The sequence below is a fragment of the Bombina bombina genome, chromosome 1 (genome assembly GCF_027579735.1).
Source record: "Bombina bombina isolate aBomBom1 chromosome 1, aBomBom1.pri, whole genome shotgun sequence".
Lineage (NCBI taxonomy): Eukaryota > Metazoa > Chordata > Amphibia > Anura > Bombinatoridae > Bombina > Bombina bombina.
In genome coordinates, this window is record NC_069499.1 from 63,235,467 (window position 1) to 63,255,221 (window position 19,755).

General features: G+C 37.8%; 1 protein-coding gene across 1 annotated transcript in view; it reads right to left on the minus strand.

Annotated features, from left to right (window-relative positions):
- Positions 1-19,755, minus strand: part of EXOC3L4 (exocyst complex component 3 like 4) — a 333,013-nt gene that overhangs the window by 228,207 nt on the left and 85,051 nt on the right. The window contains exon 5 of the mRNA XM_053706598.1: positions 13,092-13,220. Within this exon, the coding sequence (XP_053562573.1) occupies positions 13,092-13,220 (129 nt within the window). The remainder of the gene's footprint in view (positions 1-13,091; positions 13,221-19,755) is intronic.

Consider the following 19,755-nt stretch of genomic DNA (forward strand, 5'->3'; position numbering starts at 1 on the left):
ACACTGTCATTAAATTAACTAAATAAATTAATCCTATATAAAACTAAATACTTACCTGTAAAATAAACCCTAATATAGCTACAATATAACTAATGGTTATATTGTAGCTATTTTAGCATTTATATTTATTTTACAGGCAACTTTGTATTTATTTTAACTAGGTACAATAGCTATTAAATAGATATTTACTGTTTAATAGCTACCTAGTTAAAATAATTACAAAATTACCTGTAAAATAAATCCTAACCTAAGTTACTATTAAACCTAACTCTACACTATCATTAAATAAATTAACTACAAGTACCTACAATTAAATACAATGAAATAAACTAAACTAAAGTACAAAAAAAACAAACACTAAATTACAAAAAATAAAAAAAATTACAAGAATTTTAAACTAATTACACCTAATCTAAGCCCCCTAATAAAATAACAAAGCCCCCCAAAATAAAAAAATGCCCTACCCTATACTAAATTACAAAAGTAATCAGCTCTATTACCTTACCAGCCCTGAACAGGGCCTTTTGCGGGGCATGCCCCATAGAAAACAGCTCTTTTGCCTGTAAAAAAAAACACAATACCCCCCCCCCACATTACAACCCACCACCCACATACCCCTACTCTAACCCAAACCCCCCTTAAATAAACCTAACACTACCCCCCTGAAGATCTCTCTACCGTGTCTTCACCCAGCGGGCCGAAGTCTTCATCCGATCTGGCAGAAGAGGACATCCAGACCGGCAGAAGTCTTCATCCAAGCGGGGCAAGAAGAGGTCTTCCATCCATCAGAAGTCTTGATCCAGGCGGCATCTTCTCTGTTCATCCATCCGGAGCGGAGCGGCAGCATCCTGAAGACATCCCACGCAGAGCATCCTCTTCTTTCTTGATCCGACGACTAGGTGACTGTACCTTTAAGTGACGTCATCCAAGATGGCGTCCCTTGAATTCCGATTGGCTGATAGGATTCTATCAGCCAATCGGAATTAAGGTAGGAAAAATCTGATTGGCTGATTTAATCAGCCAATCAGATTCAAGTTCAATCCGATTGGCTGATGGAATCAGCCAATCAGATTGACTTCGCATTCTATTGGCTGTTCCGATCAGCCAATAGAATGCAAGCTCAATCTGATTGGCTGATTGGATCAGCCAATCGGATTGAACTTGAATCTGATTGGCTGATTGAATCAGCCAATCAGATTTTTCATACCTTAATTCCGATTGGCTGATAGAATCCTATCAGCCAATCGGAATTCAAGGGACGCCATCTTGGATGACGTCACTTAAAGGTACAGTCACCTAGTCGTCGGATCAAGAAAGAAGAGGATGCTCTGCGTGGGATGTCTTCAGGATGCTGCCGCTCCGCTCCGGATGGATGAACAGAGAAGATGCCGCCTGGATCAAGACTTCTGATGGATGGAAGACCTCTTCTTGCCCCGCTTGGATGAAGACTTCTGCCGGTCTGGATGTCCTCTTCTGCCCGATCGGATGAAGACTTCGGCCCGCTGGGTGAAGACACGGTAGAGAGATCTTCAGGGGGGTAGTGTTAGGTTTATTTAAGGGGGGTTTGGGTTAGAGTAGGGGTATGTGGGTGGTGGGTTGTAATGTGGGGGGGGGTATTGTGTTTTTTTTTACAGGCAAAAGAGCTGTTTTCTAAGGGGCATGCCCCCGCAAAAGGCCCTGTTCAGGGCTGGTAAGGTAATAGAGCTGATTACTTTTGTAATTTAGTATAGGGTAGGGCATTTTTTTATTTTGGGGGGCTTTGTTATTTTATTAGGGGGCTTAGATTAGGTGTAATTAGTTTAAAATTCTTGTAATTTTTTTATTTTTTGTAATTTAGTGTTTGTTTTTTTTGTACTTTATTTTAGTTTATTTCATTGTATTTAATTGTAGGTACTTGTAGTTAATTTATTTAATGATAGTGTAGAGTTAGGTTTAATAGTAACTTAGGTTAGGATTTATTTTACAGGTAATTTTGTAATTATTTTAACTAGGTAGCTATTAATTAGTCAATAACTATTTAATAGCTTTTGTACTTAGTTAAAATAAATACAAAGTTGCCTGTAAAATAAATATAAATGCTAAAATAGCTACAATGTAACTATTAGTTATATTGTAGCTATATTAGAGTTTATTTTACAGGTAAGTATTTAGTTTTATATAGGATTAATTTATTTAGTTAATTTAATGACAGTGTAGTGTTAGGTGTAATTGTAACTTAGGTTAGGGTTTATTTTACAGGTAAATTTGTATTTATTTTAGCTAGGTAGTTATTAACTATTTAATAGCTATTGTACCTAGTTAAAATAAATACAAAGTTGCCTGTAAAATAAATATAAATCCTAAAATAGCTACAATGTAACTATTAGTTATATTGTAGCTATATTAATAGCTAGTAGGGGGCTTAGATTAGGTGTAATTAGTTTAAAATTATTGCAATATTTTATTATTTTTGCTAATTTAGTGTTTGTTTGTTTTTTTGTACTTTTCTGATGGATGGAAGATCTCTTCTTGCCCCGCTTGGATGAAGACTTCTGCCAGTCTGGATGTCCTCTTCTGCCCCATCGGATGAAGACTTCGGCCCGGCTGGGTGAACACAACTCAAGGTAGGGAGATCTTCAGGGGGGTAGTGTTAGGTTTATTTAAAGGGGGTTTGGGTTAGAGTAGGGGTATGTGGGTGGTGGGTTGTAATGTGGGGGGGGGGGGTTGTGTTTTTTTTTAGTTGAAATAATTTTTATTGTCATGGATCACATCAAATACAACATAATAAAACAGTGTGCTGGGTTACAATGTCCTAGTATTCTTAAAACAATTAAAGTTTTCAGCACCCTGTTTATATCATTTTCATCAATTTTTCTCCCCCCTTCCCTAACTCCCTCTCCACCCCCTCCCCCCTCTTATCCCATTTCCCTAAACCTAAACTTCATAACTGTATACAAAGAAAAACCTTTAACTTTAAACTTTTCCCGTCGAGCAGTGACAATGTTGTAGATTTCTTTAGAACGCTATATCTATATTTAGGAAAGTTCCTATTCTCTCCAATTTAATTGCCCTAAAAAAGCCTTATTGGTTACTTAGTGTTGATCTGTATGTACCTACATATTTCTGTTTATTTAAAATCCAGTGTATCCACATGTTTTGGAATCTCTCAGATGTCCCTTGTATCCATGCAGCTGATTCTAGCATATTATAAACATCTTCAATTTTGATCATTACCTCACCCCATTCTGGAGCCCCCACTTTCCATTTTCTAGCTATACATATTCTGGTTGCTGTACATATAATATTAACCCATCTATTAGTAATCGAGTTCATTGACTCCTGAGGGATATGTAGTAAGGCCTGTGAGGCTGATAATGTAAAGGAGTCGTCTAGAATCACCTTAAATAGTTGAGAAAGCTTGTCCCATGTAGGTTGTATCTTTGGACACTCCCACCACATGTGAAAATAGGTCCCTATCCCATTACATCCCCGATAACATAATCTACTACCCTGTGTGGTGTAATGTGAGGATTTCAGTGGTGTAAGGTACCATCTATATGAGGTTTTTATTGAATTTTCGATAAGGTCTGCCCCTATTAAGCTTCTCCTCATTGAGGAGAAAATCTGGCTCCAATCTTCTCTATCATAGGTTATAGCTAAATCTTGTTCCCATTTGTCATAAATTACCAATTTTGCTGAACTATTTGCTTCTTGAATGGCTAAGTATAAGCGTGTAATCATTTTTTTATTTCTACCGGGTGTCATTATCATTTGTTCCAGAGCAGTTTTTGGGCAGGCTGGGATGCTGCCTAGTCTATATGTATTTATAGCATGGGAAATTTGGAGATATAAAAACCAGTGCAATGTATTTGGGTGTATTTTATCTCTTAATTGTGTAAATGTCAACAACTTCCCATTGTCTAGGAAATCAGCTACCCTATAGAGGCCTTTATTTCCCCACTTATCTATTTGTTTTTGAAATTCTTTTGGGAGTAGTGTACTTAGAGGTATTATAATAGTGTGTGGCGAGAGTAATTTCATTGTATGTGTTAGTGACCTCCACATAAGCTTAGAATCTTCTGTAGTTTTTAGTTTAATTATCCTCTGGTCTTTTGGATCTGAGGGTTTCCATAATATATCTCCCGGAGTGCTTAGTCTTCCAATATCTGCTTCAATACCTGGCCATGTCATCCCCTGGCAATCTTTACATAAAAGAGCATTTTGTGCCAGTCTGGCAGCATGATAATAATCTCTAAGATTAGGGACTCCTACACCTCCCAATAGCTTGTGTTGTTTTAAAATATGAGCAGCTATTCTAGCTGTTTTATGTCCTCTTATAAATTTAATAATTTCAGATTGTAGTTCTTCAAGCTCTTTTATTGGGATTTTAATAGGTAAAGCTCTAAATAGATATAACAGTCTTGGTAGGACATTCATTTTAATGGCCGATAATCTGCCATACCAAGAAAAGTTCCCTTTCTTCCATTTCAATATATCTCTTCTTATAGTTTTGTAAATTGGGATGTAGTTTGCTTTATACAATGTTTCTATGGTGTCTGTGATTTGTATGCCTAGATATTTTAGGGAATGATTAACCCATTTAAAATCAAAGTTCGCTTCTATCAACTTTTGTGTGTGTGTTGGTAATGATAGAGGGAGTGCTTCACATTTATCCGAATTTATTTTGAAACCCGAAACATTGGAAAAATCTTCTAATAATTGGTACAACCTAGGGAGGGAAAGCATTGGTTTTGTAATTGTAAGCAAGATATCGTCTGCAAATAAAGTTAGTGTTTGTTCCCCTTTATTTAATTTAACCCCATGGATATCCTTAGAGTTGCGAATACAAGACGCCAAAGGTTCTATGCACAACGCAAATAAAAGTGGAGACAACGGACATCCCTGACGAGTTCCATTCAATATATTGATAGGTCGAGACTGATATCCCGCTGCCCTAATTGTTGCTACTGGATTTGTGTATATATTTTTGATTGCCCCCCTAAATTTACTACCGAATCCCATATATTCGAGAACTGCCATCATATATTGCCAATCTACTCTGTCAAACGCCTTCTCCGCATCCAGAGAAAGGAGCAGAGAAGGCGTTTCTGTTCCCTTCAGATATTCTATCAGCGTCACTATGCGTCTTACATTATCAGGGGCCTCCCTATCTTTAATAAACCCTACCTGATCAGGATGGATCAGTTGTGTTTTTTTTTACAGGCAAAAGAGCTGTTTTCTTTGGGGCATGCCCCGCAAAAGGCCCTGTTCAGGGCTGGTAAGGTAATAGAGCTGTTAACTTTTGTAATTTAGTATAGGGTAGGGCATTTTTTTTATTTTGGGGGGCTTTGTTATTTTATTAGGGGGCTTAGATTAGGTGTAATTAGTTTAAAATTCTTGTAATATTTTTTTACTTTTTGTAATTTAGTGGGGGGGGTTGTACTTTAGTTTAGTTTTTTAATTGTATTTAATTGTAGGTACTTGTAGTTAATTTATTTAATGATAGTGTAGTGTTAGGTTTAATTGTAACTTAGGTTAGGATTTATTTTACAGGTAATTTTGTAATTATTTTAACTAGGTAGCTATTAAACAGTAAATATCTATTTAATAGCTATTGTACCTAGTTAAAATAAATACAAAGTTGCCTGTACAATAAATATAAATGCTAAAATAGCTACAATGTAACTATTAGTTATATTGCAGCTATATTAGGGTTTATTTTACAGGTAAGTCTTTAGTTTTATATAGGATTCATTTATTTAGTTAATTTAATGATAGTGTAGTGTTAGGTGTAATTGTAACTTAGGTTATGATTTATTTTACAGGTAAATTTGTATTTATTTTAGCTAGGTAGTTATTAAATAGTTATTAACTATTTAATAGCTATTGTACCTAGTTAAAATAAATACAAAGTTGCCTGTAAAATAAATATAAATCCTAAAATAGCTACAATGTAACTATTAGTTATATTGAAGCTATATTAATAGCTAGTAGGGGGCTTAGATTAGGTGTAATTAGTTTAAAATTATTGTAATATTTTATTATTTTTTGTAATTTAGTGTTTGTTTGTATTTTGGTACTTGTATGATGGATGGAAGACCTCTTCTTGCCCCGCTTGGATGAAGACTTCTGCCGGTCTGGATGTCCTCTTCTGCCCCATCGGATGAAGACTTCGGCCCGGCTGGGTGAACACGACTCAAGGTAGGGAGATCTTCAGGGGGGTAGTGTTAGGTTTATTTAAGGGGGGTTTGGGTTAGAGTAGGGGTATGTGGGTGGTGGGTTGTAATGTGGGGGGGGATTGTGTTTTTTTTTTTACAGGCAAAAGAGCTGTTTTCTTTGGGGCATGCCCCGCAAAGGGCCCTGTTCAGGGCTGGTAAGGTAATATAGCTGTTAACTTTTGTAATTTAGTATAGGGTAGGGCATTTTTTTTATTTTGGGGGGCTTTGTTATTTTATTAGGGGGCTTAGATTAGGTGTAATTAGTTTAAAATTCTTGTAATATTTTTTTATTTTTTGTAATTTAGTGTTTGTTTTTTTTTGTAATTTAGTGGGGGGGTTTTGTACTTTAGTTTATTTAATTGTAGATAATTGTAGGTACTTGTAGTTAATTAGGTTTAATTGTAACTTAGGTTAGGATTTATTTTACAGGTAATTTTGTAATTATTTTAACTAGGTAGCTATTAATTAGTCAATAACTATTTAATAGCTTTTGTACCTAGTTAAAATAAATACAAAGTTGCCTGTAAAATAAATATAAATGCTAAAATAGCTACAATATAACTATTAGTTATATTGCAGCTATATTAGGGTTTATTTTACAGGTAAGTATTTTGTTTTAAATATGATTCATTTATTTAGTTAATTTAATGATAGTGTAGTGTTAGGTGTTAGTGTAACTTAGGTTAGGATTTATTTTACAGGTAAATTTGTATTTATTTTAGCTAGGTAGTTATTAAATAGTTATTAACTATTTAATAACTATTGTACCTAGTTAAAATAAATACAAAGTTGCCTGTAAAATAAATATAAATGCTAAGATAGCTACAATATAACTATTAGTTATATTGCAGCTATCTTAGGGTTTATTTTACAGGTAAGTCTTTAGTTTTAAATAGGATTCATTTATTTAACTATAGTAAATTTATTTCGTTTTATTTAAATTATATTTAAGTTAGGGGGTGTTAGGGTTAGGGTTAGACTTAGGTTTAGGGGTTAATAACCTTATTATAGTAGCGGCGACGATGGGGGCGGGAGATTAGGGGTTAATAATTGTAGGTAGGTGGCGGCGATGTTAGGGAGGGCAGATTAGGGGTTAATAAAATGTATTATAGTGTTTGCGAGGCGGGAGTGCGGCGGTTTAGGGGTTAATACATTTATTATAGTGGCGGCGATTTGCGGTCGGCAGATTAGGGGTTAATACTTGTAGTTAGATTGCGGCGACGTTGGGGGGAGGCAGATTAGGGGTTAATAACTATAATGTAGGGGTCGGCGGTGTTAGGGACAGCAGATTAGGGGTTAATAGCTATAATGTAGGCGGCGGCGATATCGGGTCGGCAGATTAGGGGTTAATACTTGTAGTTAGATTGCGGCGACGTTGGGGGGAGGCAGATTAGGGGTTAATAACTATAATGTAGGGGTCGGCGGTGTTAGGGACAGCAGATTAGGGGTTAATAGCTATAATGTAGGCGGCGGCGATATCGGGTCGGCAGATTAGGGGTTAATACTTGTAGTTAGATTGCGGCGACGTTGGGGGAGGCAGATTAGGGGTTAATAACTATAATGTAGGGGTCGGCGGTGTTAGGGACAGCAGATTAGGGGTTAATAGCTATAATGTAGGCGGCGGCGATATCGGGTCGGCAGATTAGGGGTTAATACTTATAGTTAGATTGCGGCGACGTTGGGGGAGGCAGATTAGGGGTTAATAACTATAATGTAGGGGTCGGCGGTGTTAGGGACAGCAGATTAGGGGTTAATAGCTATAATGTAGGCGGCAGCGATATCCGATCGGCAGATTAGGGGTTAAATAATGTTATTATAGGGTTTGCGATGTGGGGGGGCCTCGGTTTAGTGGTTCATAGGTAGTTTATGGGTGTTAGTGACTTAGTGTACTAAATGGGTGTTAGTGTAGTAAAAACATACCGAATTTCGGAACGGAATAGAACCGAATTCAGCCGAATCCGAATAAATCCGAAACGAATTTATTCGGATCCGAATAAATCCGAAACGAATTTATTCAAATTTTGCCGAATCAGATTCGATCCGAAACGAAATTCTAAAAGTCCGAATCGATCCGAACCGAAAACGAACCGAATTTTTTAGCGGTGCACATGTCTACTTTATAGTTGAATTGCCTAGATCCTCAAACCATAATACTATTCTGGTGGTAGTGGATTTACTCACCAAGATGGCCCATTTCCTTCCCTGCCTTAACCTTCCAACTGCACAAACAACTGATGCACTCATCATAACACATATCGTAAAATTGCATGGTCTTCCTACCTCCATCACAACTGACCGTGGTTCCCAGTTTACGTCAAGATTTTGGAAGCATCTATGTGCTGCCTTAAGGATACATCAGAAACTCAGTATGGCATATCACACTCAGACCAATGGACAGACTGAGAGAACAAATCAGTCCTTGGAAGAATACCTCCGCTGTTACACCACCCATTTACAGGATGAATGGCTACATTAGTTACCCTTAGCCGAGTTCTCCTACAACAATAATGTTAACTCTTCCACTAAGATACAAGTGAAAATATCCCAATGAAGGGATATAAAAGAGCGCTGATGTTTGAAAAGGAAAACAATATACAATGTAAAACCAAAAATTGTAATTTTGATATAGTAGATCAGGTCTACCGTGTTAGTCCTGTTTACTGTCCATGTGCTGGTGGTAAATAAGGAATAAAGATGTCCCCTTGAAAGGAATAATGAATCAGGCTGCTCCTCTTGATTCCAGAGAGTGTGGAACAACTGTTGAAGAAGAATAGAGAGAGGGCGCCACAATAGCGTGATATTGTCTGGAATGCAGGTGCAGATAAAAGTAGGTATTATGCTTACCAGATGGTGTGGCACTGTACTGTGACCAGTGCAAGAGAGCAGGCTAGCACTCAACAGTGGCTAGTACACTGTAGGAGCCAGGCTCCAAAGGCACTTGTCCTAGTTGCAACTTGGTGTTTAACTCCTGTTGTATGGACTTCAGGTGCTGCAAAGGAGTAATCTTATGTGTGTTGTTCAGTTGGTATGGATGAACCACAACACAGACAACTTCAAATAAAAATGACTTTTAATATTTTATGACGCGTTTCTCAACCTACAAGGGTTGTTTCATCAGATAAAAACTTTTACAGGTGGTGAAATGCACCACCTGTAAACAATACAGACTTCCTTTAGCCTCATATGATTCTCTTGCAGAAATCATAAGGAACTTGGAAGAAAAAGGTATTATCAGACAGGTGCATAGCTCTTATAAAAATCCTATTCTAGGTGTTCTTAAGCCCAATGGACAATGGCATTTGTGTGCTGACTTAAGACAGCTAAACAAACAAGTGTACATGTCTGGCTGGCCTGTGCCATACATTGACCAGTGCCTAGCGCAGATGCAGGGATCTAAAATATTCACTGCCATTGATTGTGCACAGGGATATTGGACCCTAAAGGTACATGAAGAGGACCAGTATAAGCTTGCATTCTCGTTCCAAAAGGCCCAGTATGCATTCCAAAGACTACCGTTTGGATACATAAATTCAGGACATGAATTTGCTGTATTCGTGCATAAGGCTATGCCTGATGCACTGGAAAGGGGGACCTTATCTTATGTTGATGAAGTTTTAATCAAAAGCACAGACATTGAGAAACACATCACTGAACTTAAACACGTCCTCAACCAACTTAAAAGGGCAGGTGTCAAATTATCCCTACAAAAAGCTCAATGGTGCCGCACTCGTGTAAACTTCTTGGGACATGAAATTACTTCTGAAGGGTTAAATCCTCAGAAGAAAAAGGTGGAAGCTATAATAAATTCTAAGAACCAACTAACTTAAAGGAATTGAGATCATTCCTGGGTATGACGAATTATTCTCGCAAATTTATTGATAATTATGCAGAATTAGCTAAACCACTGCTACTTCTTTTAAAGAAGGATGTGAAATGGCACTGGAGTGAGACTCAAAAGACAGCGATGTCTGTCCACCTGCTCAGAGCAGGCGGACAGGGTTATGGAGCAGCGGTCTTTAGACTTCTGAAGACTTGCCAGAAACACGGGCCCTCAAGCTCCATTCGGAGCTTGATATATGTGCCTCTCAGACTGTATAAATATATATATATCCTGAGAAGAAGTGCCTAACAATAACATATTAGATAAGTATTTGCTGAACTTAATAAATAGCTGTATAGTTAATATAAAAATGTTTATTTCAAAATAACATCTGTTTCTTTATTTTTCAGATAAGATGTCCTATGAATATTGATCATAAACATAAATCTATGCACTCATAAATTATTAGAAACGTGACATATACTGTATTTCATTTAAGATACAATACAATGCCAGGATGTTGAATGCTATGATTCTGTTAAGAAGGGTGGTTAACAGTGAGCTGATTATTAATATGATTACTAGAAATATACTTATGTTTCATATTAAAATAATCAGAAAAAATGGCATTATATATTACTATATATGTTGACCAGATAAGTTTATTAATCCTAGAAAATATAGTATATTAATTAAAAATATATATGAACTGTATTTACTGTTAGCAGTTTAAAAATGAAACTGTTTGTCTTTGTCTGCTGCCCCTGATGGCCTAAATCCAGTATTACAGCCAAAAGGCATTTGGCTGTTGAAAATAAAATAACCTATGAGATGTTCAGATCCAAGGGCAAATCAGAGACAAGCACCGGTAAGGGCCTATCAAAATCTTGTGGGAATGATTAAAGAAAAGGAAGAGGAATTCTTTATTTTTGAAATAAAGGTCCATACACACTCTAAGACAGATACAGACAGACTCAAGGAAGCATTAACTTTTGGGGAGAAAAATACATAGGCTTTGGTGCCAAGTATATTCTCTGCCATTTTGGGGACACTTTCTTGAACAAAGAAAAATGAACAATTTTGGGGCCTGTACCTTTGCGCATTGTGAGTTAACCCTCCATAGATGACCCACAAGAAATTCCGGAAACTGAAACAATGATTTGGTTATTTGGGTAAAGCATAAGAGACTTATGAGAGATGAAGTGTATATATATAATATTTAAATCAAAGGCATTCTAAGACTATAGTTAGATTACAGCTGGTAAATTTAAAGAGCATACTTTGTATTTTAAGCTCATATTCATAGTCCTGTGTAGTTTAAAACTAGCCATATTTGGTGCTAAGTAATTGATATGTGCAATTATATATATATATATATTTTAGAATTTACCTTATTGTAGCTAAATAAGATTTATTTCAGCTTAAACAAACTGGCTGTTTTCATTAATAATATATATAATTTCTGATGTTTTTAATTGGAGTTATATATAATTGTGTGGACTAAGTAGCTTAATTATACTTGTCCGAAAGTTGGCGGTCCATATTGTGGTATTTTAATGCAACTCTGATTTGGGAGATTCATTGTGAATATGGTTAGTTTTAAAGGTGCATTTGGTTTGCTTTGTAAAGAATATTGTAATGGCATAAGTGTGTATTATCTGATTCATAATCTGGTTTCTTTAAATATAATTCAATGTGTTTATAACTTTAACTAATCTAAAGCATTTAGGAATAAAATATTGATTTTAATTGTTTCGTATATGCATTTTAATTGGGGGTTATTTTAAAGGATAATTATTAAATAAATTATATTATAACCCATATACTGACATGGGCATTGGAACCCTTTGCAGTTAAGTAGATGAAAACCTGGAAAAAAACATTTCTATGCAATATTCATATTTAATAAAGTGTTATACTGTGTATTTACATTTTACATTTTAATGTTCTGCACATAGCATATGTTCTATGTATTTTTAAATAGATATTCCTATATATATCTGTATATATCTATGCATATATATAATCATGTATAAATATAGGTATGGATATATATTGTACCAAACTACCAGCAGATATATGTAGAAATATGTATTTATGAATAAATAGAATATATTCTGTTATGTGAAGAACATTGGAATGTGAAATATTCATATTTTCATGTTGGGTTTGTGTGAGAGTGCAGTGTTAGGTTTTTCCCCCCACTTTTTTTTATCCATTGACTTCAATGAGGGAATATGTGAACGTGCACAAGATACCGGTGTTTTTTTGCGCTTGTGAGCTAGTACACGAGCAAAAACAGTTTACTTTCAACGCATAATACAAGAGCAACCCGACGAGCACAAAAATTATTTCTAGCGCAATTAACACTCAAGCCAGAGCGTTAATTATGCACTTGTAATCTTGTCCTAAGGGTTTATAATTGACCCCGTTTATGCAGGTCATCTAATTTATTTTATGTCATTGGTCTAAAAGTAATCATTCCCAGAGTATCTTGTCTTCTGCTTAGGGTTTTGTCATGGGCTACATGGGTATTGAACTCAGGACTCTGACCACAGGTTTGCCTTAGATTTTTGCTCTCTTTTCTTACCTGTTCTTTGTGTTATTTTTTACTTTTTGGCTCCATCTGACTGTGACTCTATTTGAAAGCTGATAGCACTTTGAAACCTATATCAAGAGACAAGACGAAGAGGCCTATTCATCAAGTGTCTGGCAGACATGATCTGTTGTAGCGGATCATGTCCTCCCGACATCGATAAATGCAGACAGCATACGCTGTCGGCATTTATCATTGCACAAGCATTTGGTGTGAAATGCTTGTGCAATGCCGCCCCCTTCACATTTGCGGCCAATTGGCCTCAATCATCCCGATCGTATCTGATCAGGATGATTGCTATCCGCCAACTCTGAGGTGGCGCATGAGTTAAGGAGCAGCGGTCTTATGACCACTGCTTCTTAACTTTTGTTTCCGGCAAGCCTGAAGGCTCGTGCGGAAACTGCTGCATTCGCAGCATGATAAATCGGACCCTAAAGCTTAGTAAATCTAGTCCACGGTTTTTGTTTTTTTTTCTTACCTCTTCAACGTCTATGTAGATTGGTGACATTGAGCTGTCTTGCAGCATTTCTAAATCAGGTTGTTCTTCATTATTCCATTTTTGCTTCTCTAATTCCAGCATATTGTTGAAATACTGTTTTATTGTTTCCTGATATAGAAACAAAAATAACAAATAAATTATTACAAAAAAGCTAAAAATGAGAATAGTTAGACTACAAGCAAACTTGCACGATAAATGTAAAAACATTCTAAATAGGAGAAATATAGTTATTAATACTTTGAACAAAAAGATTTATAAAACATTTTCAGCATTTATTTAGTGATAGGAAACAAAAATAAGACAGGATTTTATATTAAAAGCACATTCTAGTGCGGGCAAACGTCTGGGTGGACACTAAGGCCCCGATATTCAAAGCATTGACAGACCATCAGGAAACTGCTTCACTGGCCTCGTCTCTAGATATTCAAAGAAAAGGGGCGTGTCTGAGTATTGCGGCAATGTCTCTCCCATTGAAGTCAATGGGAGCTTGACGTCACCACCCCCATCGCTGATATTGCAGCTCATAGGCATTATGCTGCGGTGGGGGGGCCTATTTGAAGTGTGCTTAAAATTAGTTTCTGTGTAAGCACACTTCAAATATTGCCGAGGGGACCTAAGTTTTATTACACCTACACTAACTAGCTCAGGTGATGTAGTCTCGACAGCTACCCTCCTTGCAACCTGCACTTCACTCCTTTGAAAATATCAATCTTGTGTTGATGTATTCGAAGCAAAGTGCAGGCAACTCCCACTAGCACGCCCCACTAACTCTCCTTGAATAAATATATCTACATCACACCTAAACTACACTCCGCCTACTCCACCTCACTCCCTCCCACCGATCACCTACACCTATATCACAGCTAACCTACACTCCCCCTGCACCGCTCAGCTAACTCTACCTGACAGTCTACACCTATGTCACACCTAACCTACACACCCCCGGAACACCTACGTCCCTAATACCACCTACACTGATTTCATGTCTAAACTACACTCCCCTAGAACATCCCAGCTAACTGCCTACTGTCAAAAAAATAACTCGCTATAATAAACTATACTAAAATAAAAAAAAAATAATGTGTCACAGAGAAGCTCTAAAACACCGGCGACTGACCACCGAAGGGCCAGCAAAACCTCGGCAGCCTAGCCGGGCTCCTGGATTGGAATTGGGCAAGGTCCGCCACTTCTTAAAAGGAGTGCCGATCAAGTAGGGTGCAGGGGATCAAGTTTTCTTTTTAGTATGTTGTCGGCAATTTGATGAGGCACCTAGGAATACCACTTGTTTGGAGGTGCTACCTTCTGGGAGGAAAGGGGGACCCTTCAAATCCAGTTTGAAGAAGTAATTTAAATTCTAATTATCCTTTTCTTTTGGATGATTAGAATTTAAATTTAAAATTGTTCTTGCTATTGGTTGATTTAAATCAGCCAATGTTGATTGTCGGCAATTTGATGAGGCACCTAGGGATACCATTTGTTTGGAGGTGCTACCTTCTGGGAGGAAAGGGGGACCCTTCAAATCCAGTTTAAAGAACAAATTTAAATTCTAATTATCGTTTTCCTTTGGATAATTAGAATTTAAATGTAAAATTGGTTTTGCTATTGGTTGATTTAAATCAGCCAATAGGGATTGACTGATTTAAAAACAGCCAAATGGAATTAAGTAGTACCCCTATATATTGGGGTCCTGTGTTTCTTGGATTTCAGTGTGCGGCAGCGACCACATGAAGACCAAGGATCCCTGGAGAGAGACAAAGATCAGAAGATTGCAGATATGAGGCAGCGGAAAAGGCCACCAAAGTTCGCCTCCACTGCTACAAAGATGGGCCCCCGTCGCCAGGAACTGGGAGGAAGAGGGCCTAATGTTGGATCAAGCTACTTCTACACTACGAACTATACCAATGCTTGGAAACCCTCCAACTAGCGGCCAATAGTGGAGCGTGTAATGTGCTGAGGTACCTTACAAGTTTCCAGCTGTCCACTACAAAAAAACAAAACAATCTTCAGGTGACTGGACACTATAGTAAATAGTTGCACAATGCACCCTAATGCCCCCACTCTTGATCCAGCTATGTATATTTTACCCAACTGAACAGTCTATTTACTCCACAGCTGCCAGTAACATACAAGTCAACCATTTTATCTCTTCATCTGCGGCACTACATATTAACAGTAGTGATTTGACCCCTTGACTGACATTTTTCTGGTCCATATTTATAATGCAATGAGGCATAGGAGGCCTTTTACACTTAAAACCCATGGACTTTAACAACCTGACATTTAAGTGTCCAGTATTTTTGTGAAGATTTTACTATACAGCCGGGTAAAATAGTGGAATGTCCGGTTGAATACTGTACATCTAGCAACCTACTTCTGAGGTTCAAAAATAGCCTCAATTGTGTAATAGAAGGTTTATTTGAAAATTAGGTACAGTATCTACTGGTTACGGGCTAATATTCTGTATCTCTACTTTTTTCTTTTAGAATTTTTCATTACACCAATAAAAATAGAACTAAAGAACACATTCTATTATAAACATAAACTGCTTTACTGTATTTTCCACAAATGTCTTTTCTCTTATCTATTTTACACTTGCAATGGGGATAAATACCTTGTCAATTTTGTGATCCTGCACCACTCTAGAGGAGGAAAAACTTAAAGGGACATTAAACACTTTGAGATGGTAATATAAAATGATAAATTGTATATTTAAAAACAGTCTGCAGCAGCGCATCTCATCCGGACAACGCAACTAGCAATCCCTTACTGGTATATCGAGGAATCGCACAGCCCTCAGCACTACAGACGATCCGGCCAGTCAGAGTGAGTAATCCCCACACGCTCACAGTGTTCAAAGTCATATTAAATGGGCCAGACACTACCTATACAAAAAATGATGGACACTTTATTCAACTGAGGCTGAAATATAAATATCCCACCAAGATGCTAGATATTCCGGACAGGGAGAGGTTTCACAATCTAGTGTGGGCTGAATGACTTTAATATGCATAATATAGGAAATAATGGTGTATTAGGATAGCTGAACAGCGTTACAGAAGCATATCACACAGGGGCTGTATTGAAGGCCTAACCCAACCACGTGGCACCTACATCAGGTCCCCCTTATTCAATACACCGCAGATGTAACTAGACAGTAGGGGTTTATCTGGCCTTTCTCTACTGATTATCCTGGGACCGGTTCTAAGATCCTACTTGGTCTGTACTTTTGGGACTTTGGGTGACATTTAGCTCCGGAGGAGAGGCCGACTGAAATTGAAGGAGGCTTAGTTTTGGGCCTTTATTTTGAGTACTAGCCAAGCCTTTGCTTTCATCTCCATACTTAACATAAGTCTTACATTCACACTGCAAGACTGCCATCTTGTGGACAAAAGTTAAATAACAGTCCGAAAGACCCTGTTAATCTCACAGCAGATATTACAAGAAGAGGAGTGATTTAAGGACACTTTCTCCTGGCAGACAAGTAATTAAAATTGACGCCCCTCTTATTTGCTCAAGGGCCGAGAGATTGTAATGGCTTCTAGAAGACTGAATAAGTTGGAGAAAACAAACAAGAATACACCTGTCTCCTCCTTTTTTAAGCCGTCACAGGGCGACATTCCACACAGTATGTCCAAAGAGATGGAAGGAGACAAAGAACCTTCTCTGATCGCATCTGACCTGGCAGATGAAGATACCCCCCTGACAAGAGCGGACCTACGTATGCTTGTCTCCAAACAAGACATTACAAACAGCTTTGACAAATTATGGTCCAAGATAGACACTATGCATACTTCTATGAATGAAAGCTTAAGTGACATCAAAAGAGAAATTTCTGAACTCGGCACTAGAGTTGAAACCTTGGAAAATAACAGTGACAACCTAATAGAGGATGTAGAAATGGCGGTCCAGCAGGTCTCACAACAACAACAAGTGGTAGATGACTTGTTGGACAAGATTGAAGACATGGAAAACAGGGGAAGAAGAAGTAACATCCGACTGAAGGGCATCCCAGAATCAATAAAGAATGAGGACCTCCCCTCCTATCTCCATCAACTGTTCTGCGCAATCACAGGGACGGATCCCTCAACAGAAATAGAAATAGAGAGGGCCCATAGAGCCTTAAAGCCTAGGCCTAAACTTGACTCCCCTCCCAGAGATGTTATTGTGGCGTTCTTAAGGTATCCGGAAAAGGATAAAATTCTCAGAGAAGCAGCCAAGCAACCAACCTTTAAATTCAGGGGTAACATAATACACTTTTTCCAGGACTTGAGTACCAGAACTTTGCAGAGAAGGGGCACCTTACGACCCCTAACTACTCTTCTCAGAAAAAACCAAATCCAATATAGGTGGGGTTTCCCATTTGCCCTGTATATCACCAAGGACAATAAAATCCTCACAATTCGAGATGCAATTGGGATCCCAGACATCTGCGAAGCCCTGGGCCTTGAAACCCCGAACATACCAGAACCCTCGCTTTCAACAGAGACGCCTAAACCACTAAGGATACCTTTGAAATCCCAGAAGTCTCAATGGACAAGATCACCCCAAAAAAGGCAGAAAAACAGATGACAGACTCTATCTATATAATTTGGTTGGTCTCTTTGTTTCTCCCCTTCTTTTTTGCAGGTCACAGAAGAGAGTTGGAGACTACAAGATAGAAACACTGAAATCTGAACCTTAATACCAGGTCTAACTGTGGTTTCTACATTTAAAGTCCGGTATCACAGACTCTAGTTCACTTCACTTGTTGTAACCATCTCACTTATATTCAGAATATTTATCTAGTGAGAGCACATGTTCAGCCGTTAGTATTTATAGAAAAGTTTAATATTTATTTCAAGTCATTATGGCCATTTTGCACTATACTCTTTCCCCCATAATGCACTACAAGAGAAGATAGTTGGCCCTTCCCCTAGTTCCAGTTCCCCCCTAGAATCATATATGTTATTTCAGAAGGATAACTCCAGGGAAATGTTTTTTACTCCAGGTTTATGGTTATGGATTATTTTCATCAATGTTATTGACATTAACCTGTTTTTCTCTCTTTTTCAGACTCCTTCTCTTCCTCTTCCTCTACCTATCCCACCTCTCCCTCCCCTACAAAGACTACAGGACTTTCTGCCACAAGAGTACAAGCCAGCAAATGTTGGCAAGACAAATAGAGCTATAGATTGGGGTAAGATCTATATTTCATACACTGAACCGGAAGGTTTATGGTACACAATGAAACATTCCAAGAACTTCACACATACTCATGGCCGCATCTAATATTACCTTAGTCTCTCACAATGTGAGAGGCCTCAACTCAGAGGTTAAAAGAAGAAAGGCATTAACACAATACAAACATTTAGGGGCCAATGTAATATTTCTACAGGAAACCCACTTCATATCAGGTCACATACCAAAATATTGGGAGAGACAATTCCCCTTACATTTCCACTCTACCATTGATAAGAAAAAGAGAGGAGTGTCTATCCTGTTGCATTCCTCTTTGAATTTTAATGTCACAAACACCATTACTGATAAGGAGGGAAGATACATAATACTACGGGGTATACTTAATGAGGTGGAAGTTGTTTTCTGTAACATTTACGCTCCGAACGACCACCAGGAACAATTTTTCACCAGGTTATCTTTCCTTCTATCTAGCTGGAATGCCACCAGAATATTCCTAGCAGGAGATTTTAATGTCTCATTATATAAACAAGACTACCATCCAATGATCCAACATCCCCACAGACATCACAGACATATAAGCAAGGCTAAACATATAGTACACACTCTGGAGGGTCACAACCTATCAGACTCCTGGAAGGCCCTTTATGGCGATACATCAGATCACACCTATTTCTCCCCTGCACACCACAAATATTTTAGATTGGATTATATCTTTTTGAGCCAAATACTACTAACAAATCTTATATCCTCCTCCATTTCTCCATGCGTTTGGTCGGACCATGCAATGGTATCGATTAAGGTGGTAGGGCTACTTCCACCCAGTTCAATGAAAAACTGGACTTATGACCCCACAATTTTGAAAGACCCGCTACAGAAGGAGTCTATTCTTAAACACATGTCAGACTATTGGGAGGTCAACGTTAACTCGGTTGATAACCCCATCCAGGAGTGGGCTGCTCACAAGTCGGTTATTAGAGGACTTTTAATCCAGCTAAAATCACAACACAAACGTAAAGCAAAAACAGCAATTATGACACTTCAAGCGGAAATAACCGCTTTGGAAAAGCGTCATAAACTTACAGGCTCTAACAATATTTATAAAACTTTACAAGATAGGAGACAGACCTTAGATAAGATACTCAACGACCAATTGATTAGAGCAGGATTAAGACTGCAGGCCAAATATTTTGTCTACGCTAACAAGCCAGATAGGTTCCTGGCTAATAAAATCAAAAACAAAATCAGGGACATAACTATTCCCACACTTTACAAAATGGGTGGAGGGGTGACCTCAAACCCTATAGACATAGTCAACAGTTTTGCGGCATACTATGGAACCTTATATGATGGACGAAAAGTTAGCAACACACCACAAACCCAAACGCTGCTTGACAAATTTTTAGAAGAGGCTAATCTACCTAAGATTGACCAAAAGGACCTCGACATTCTCAGTGCTGATATCACG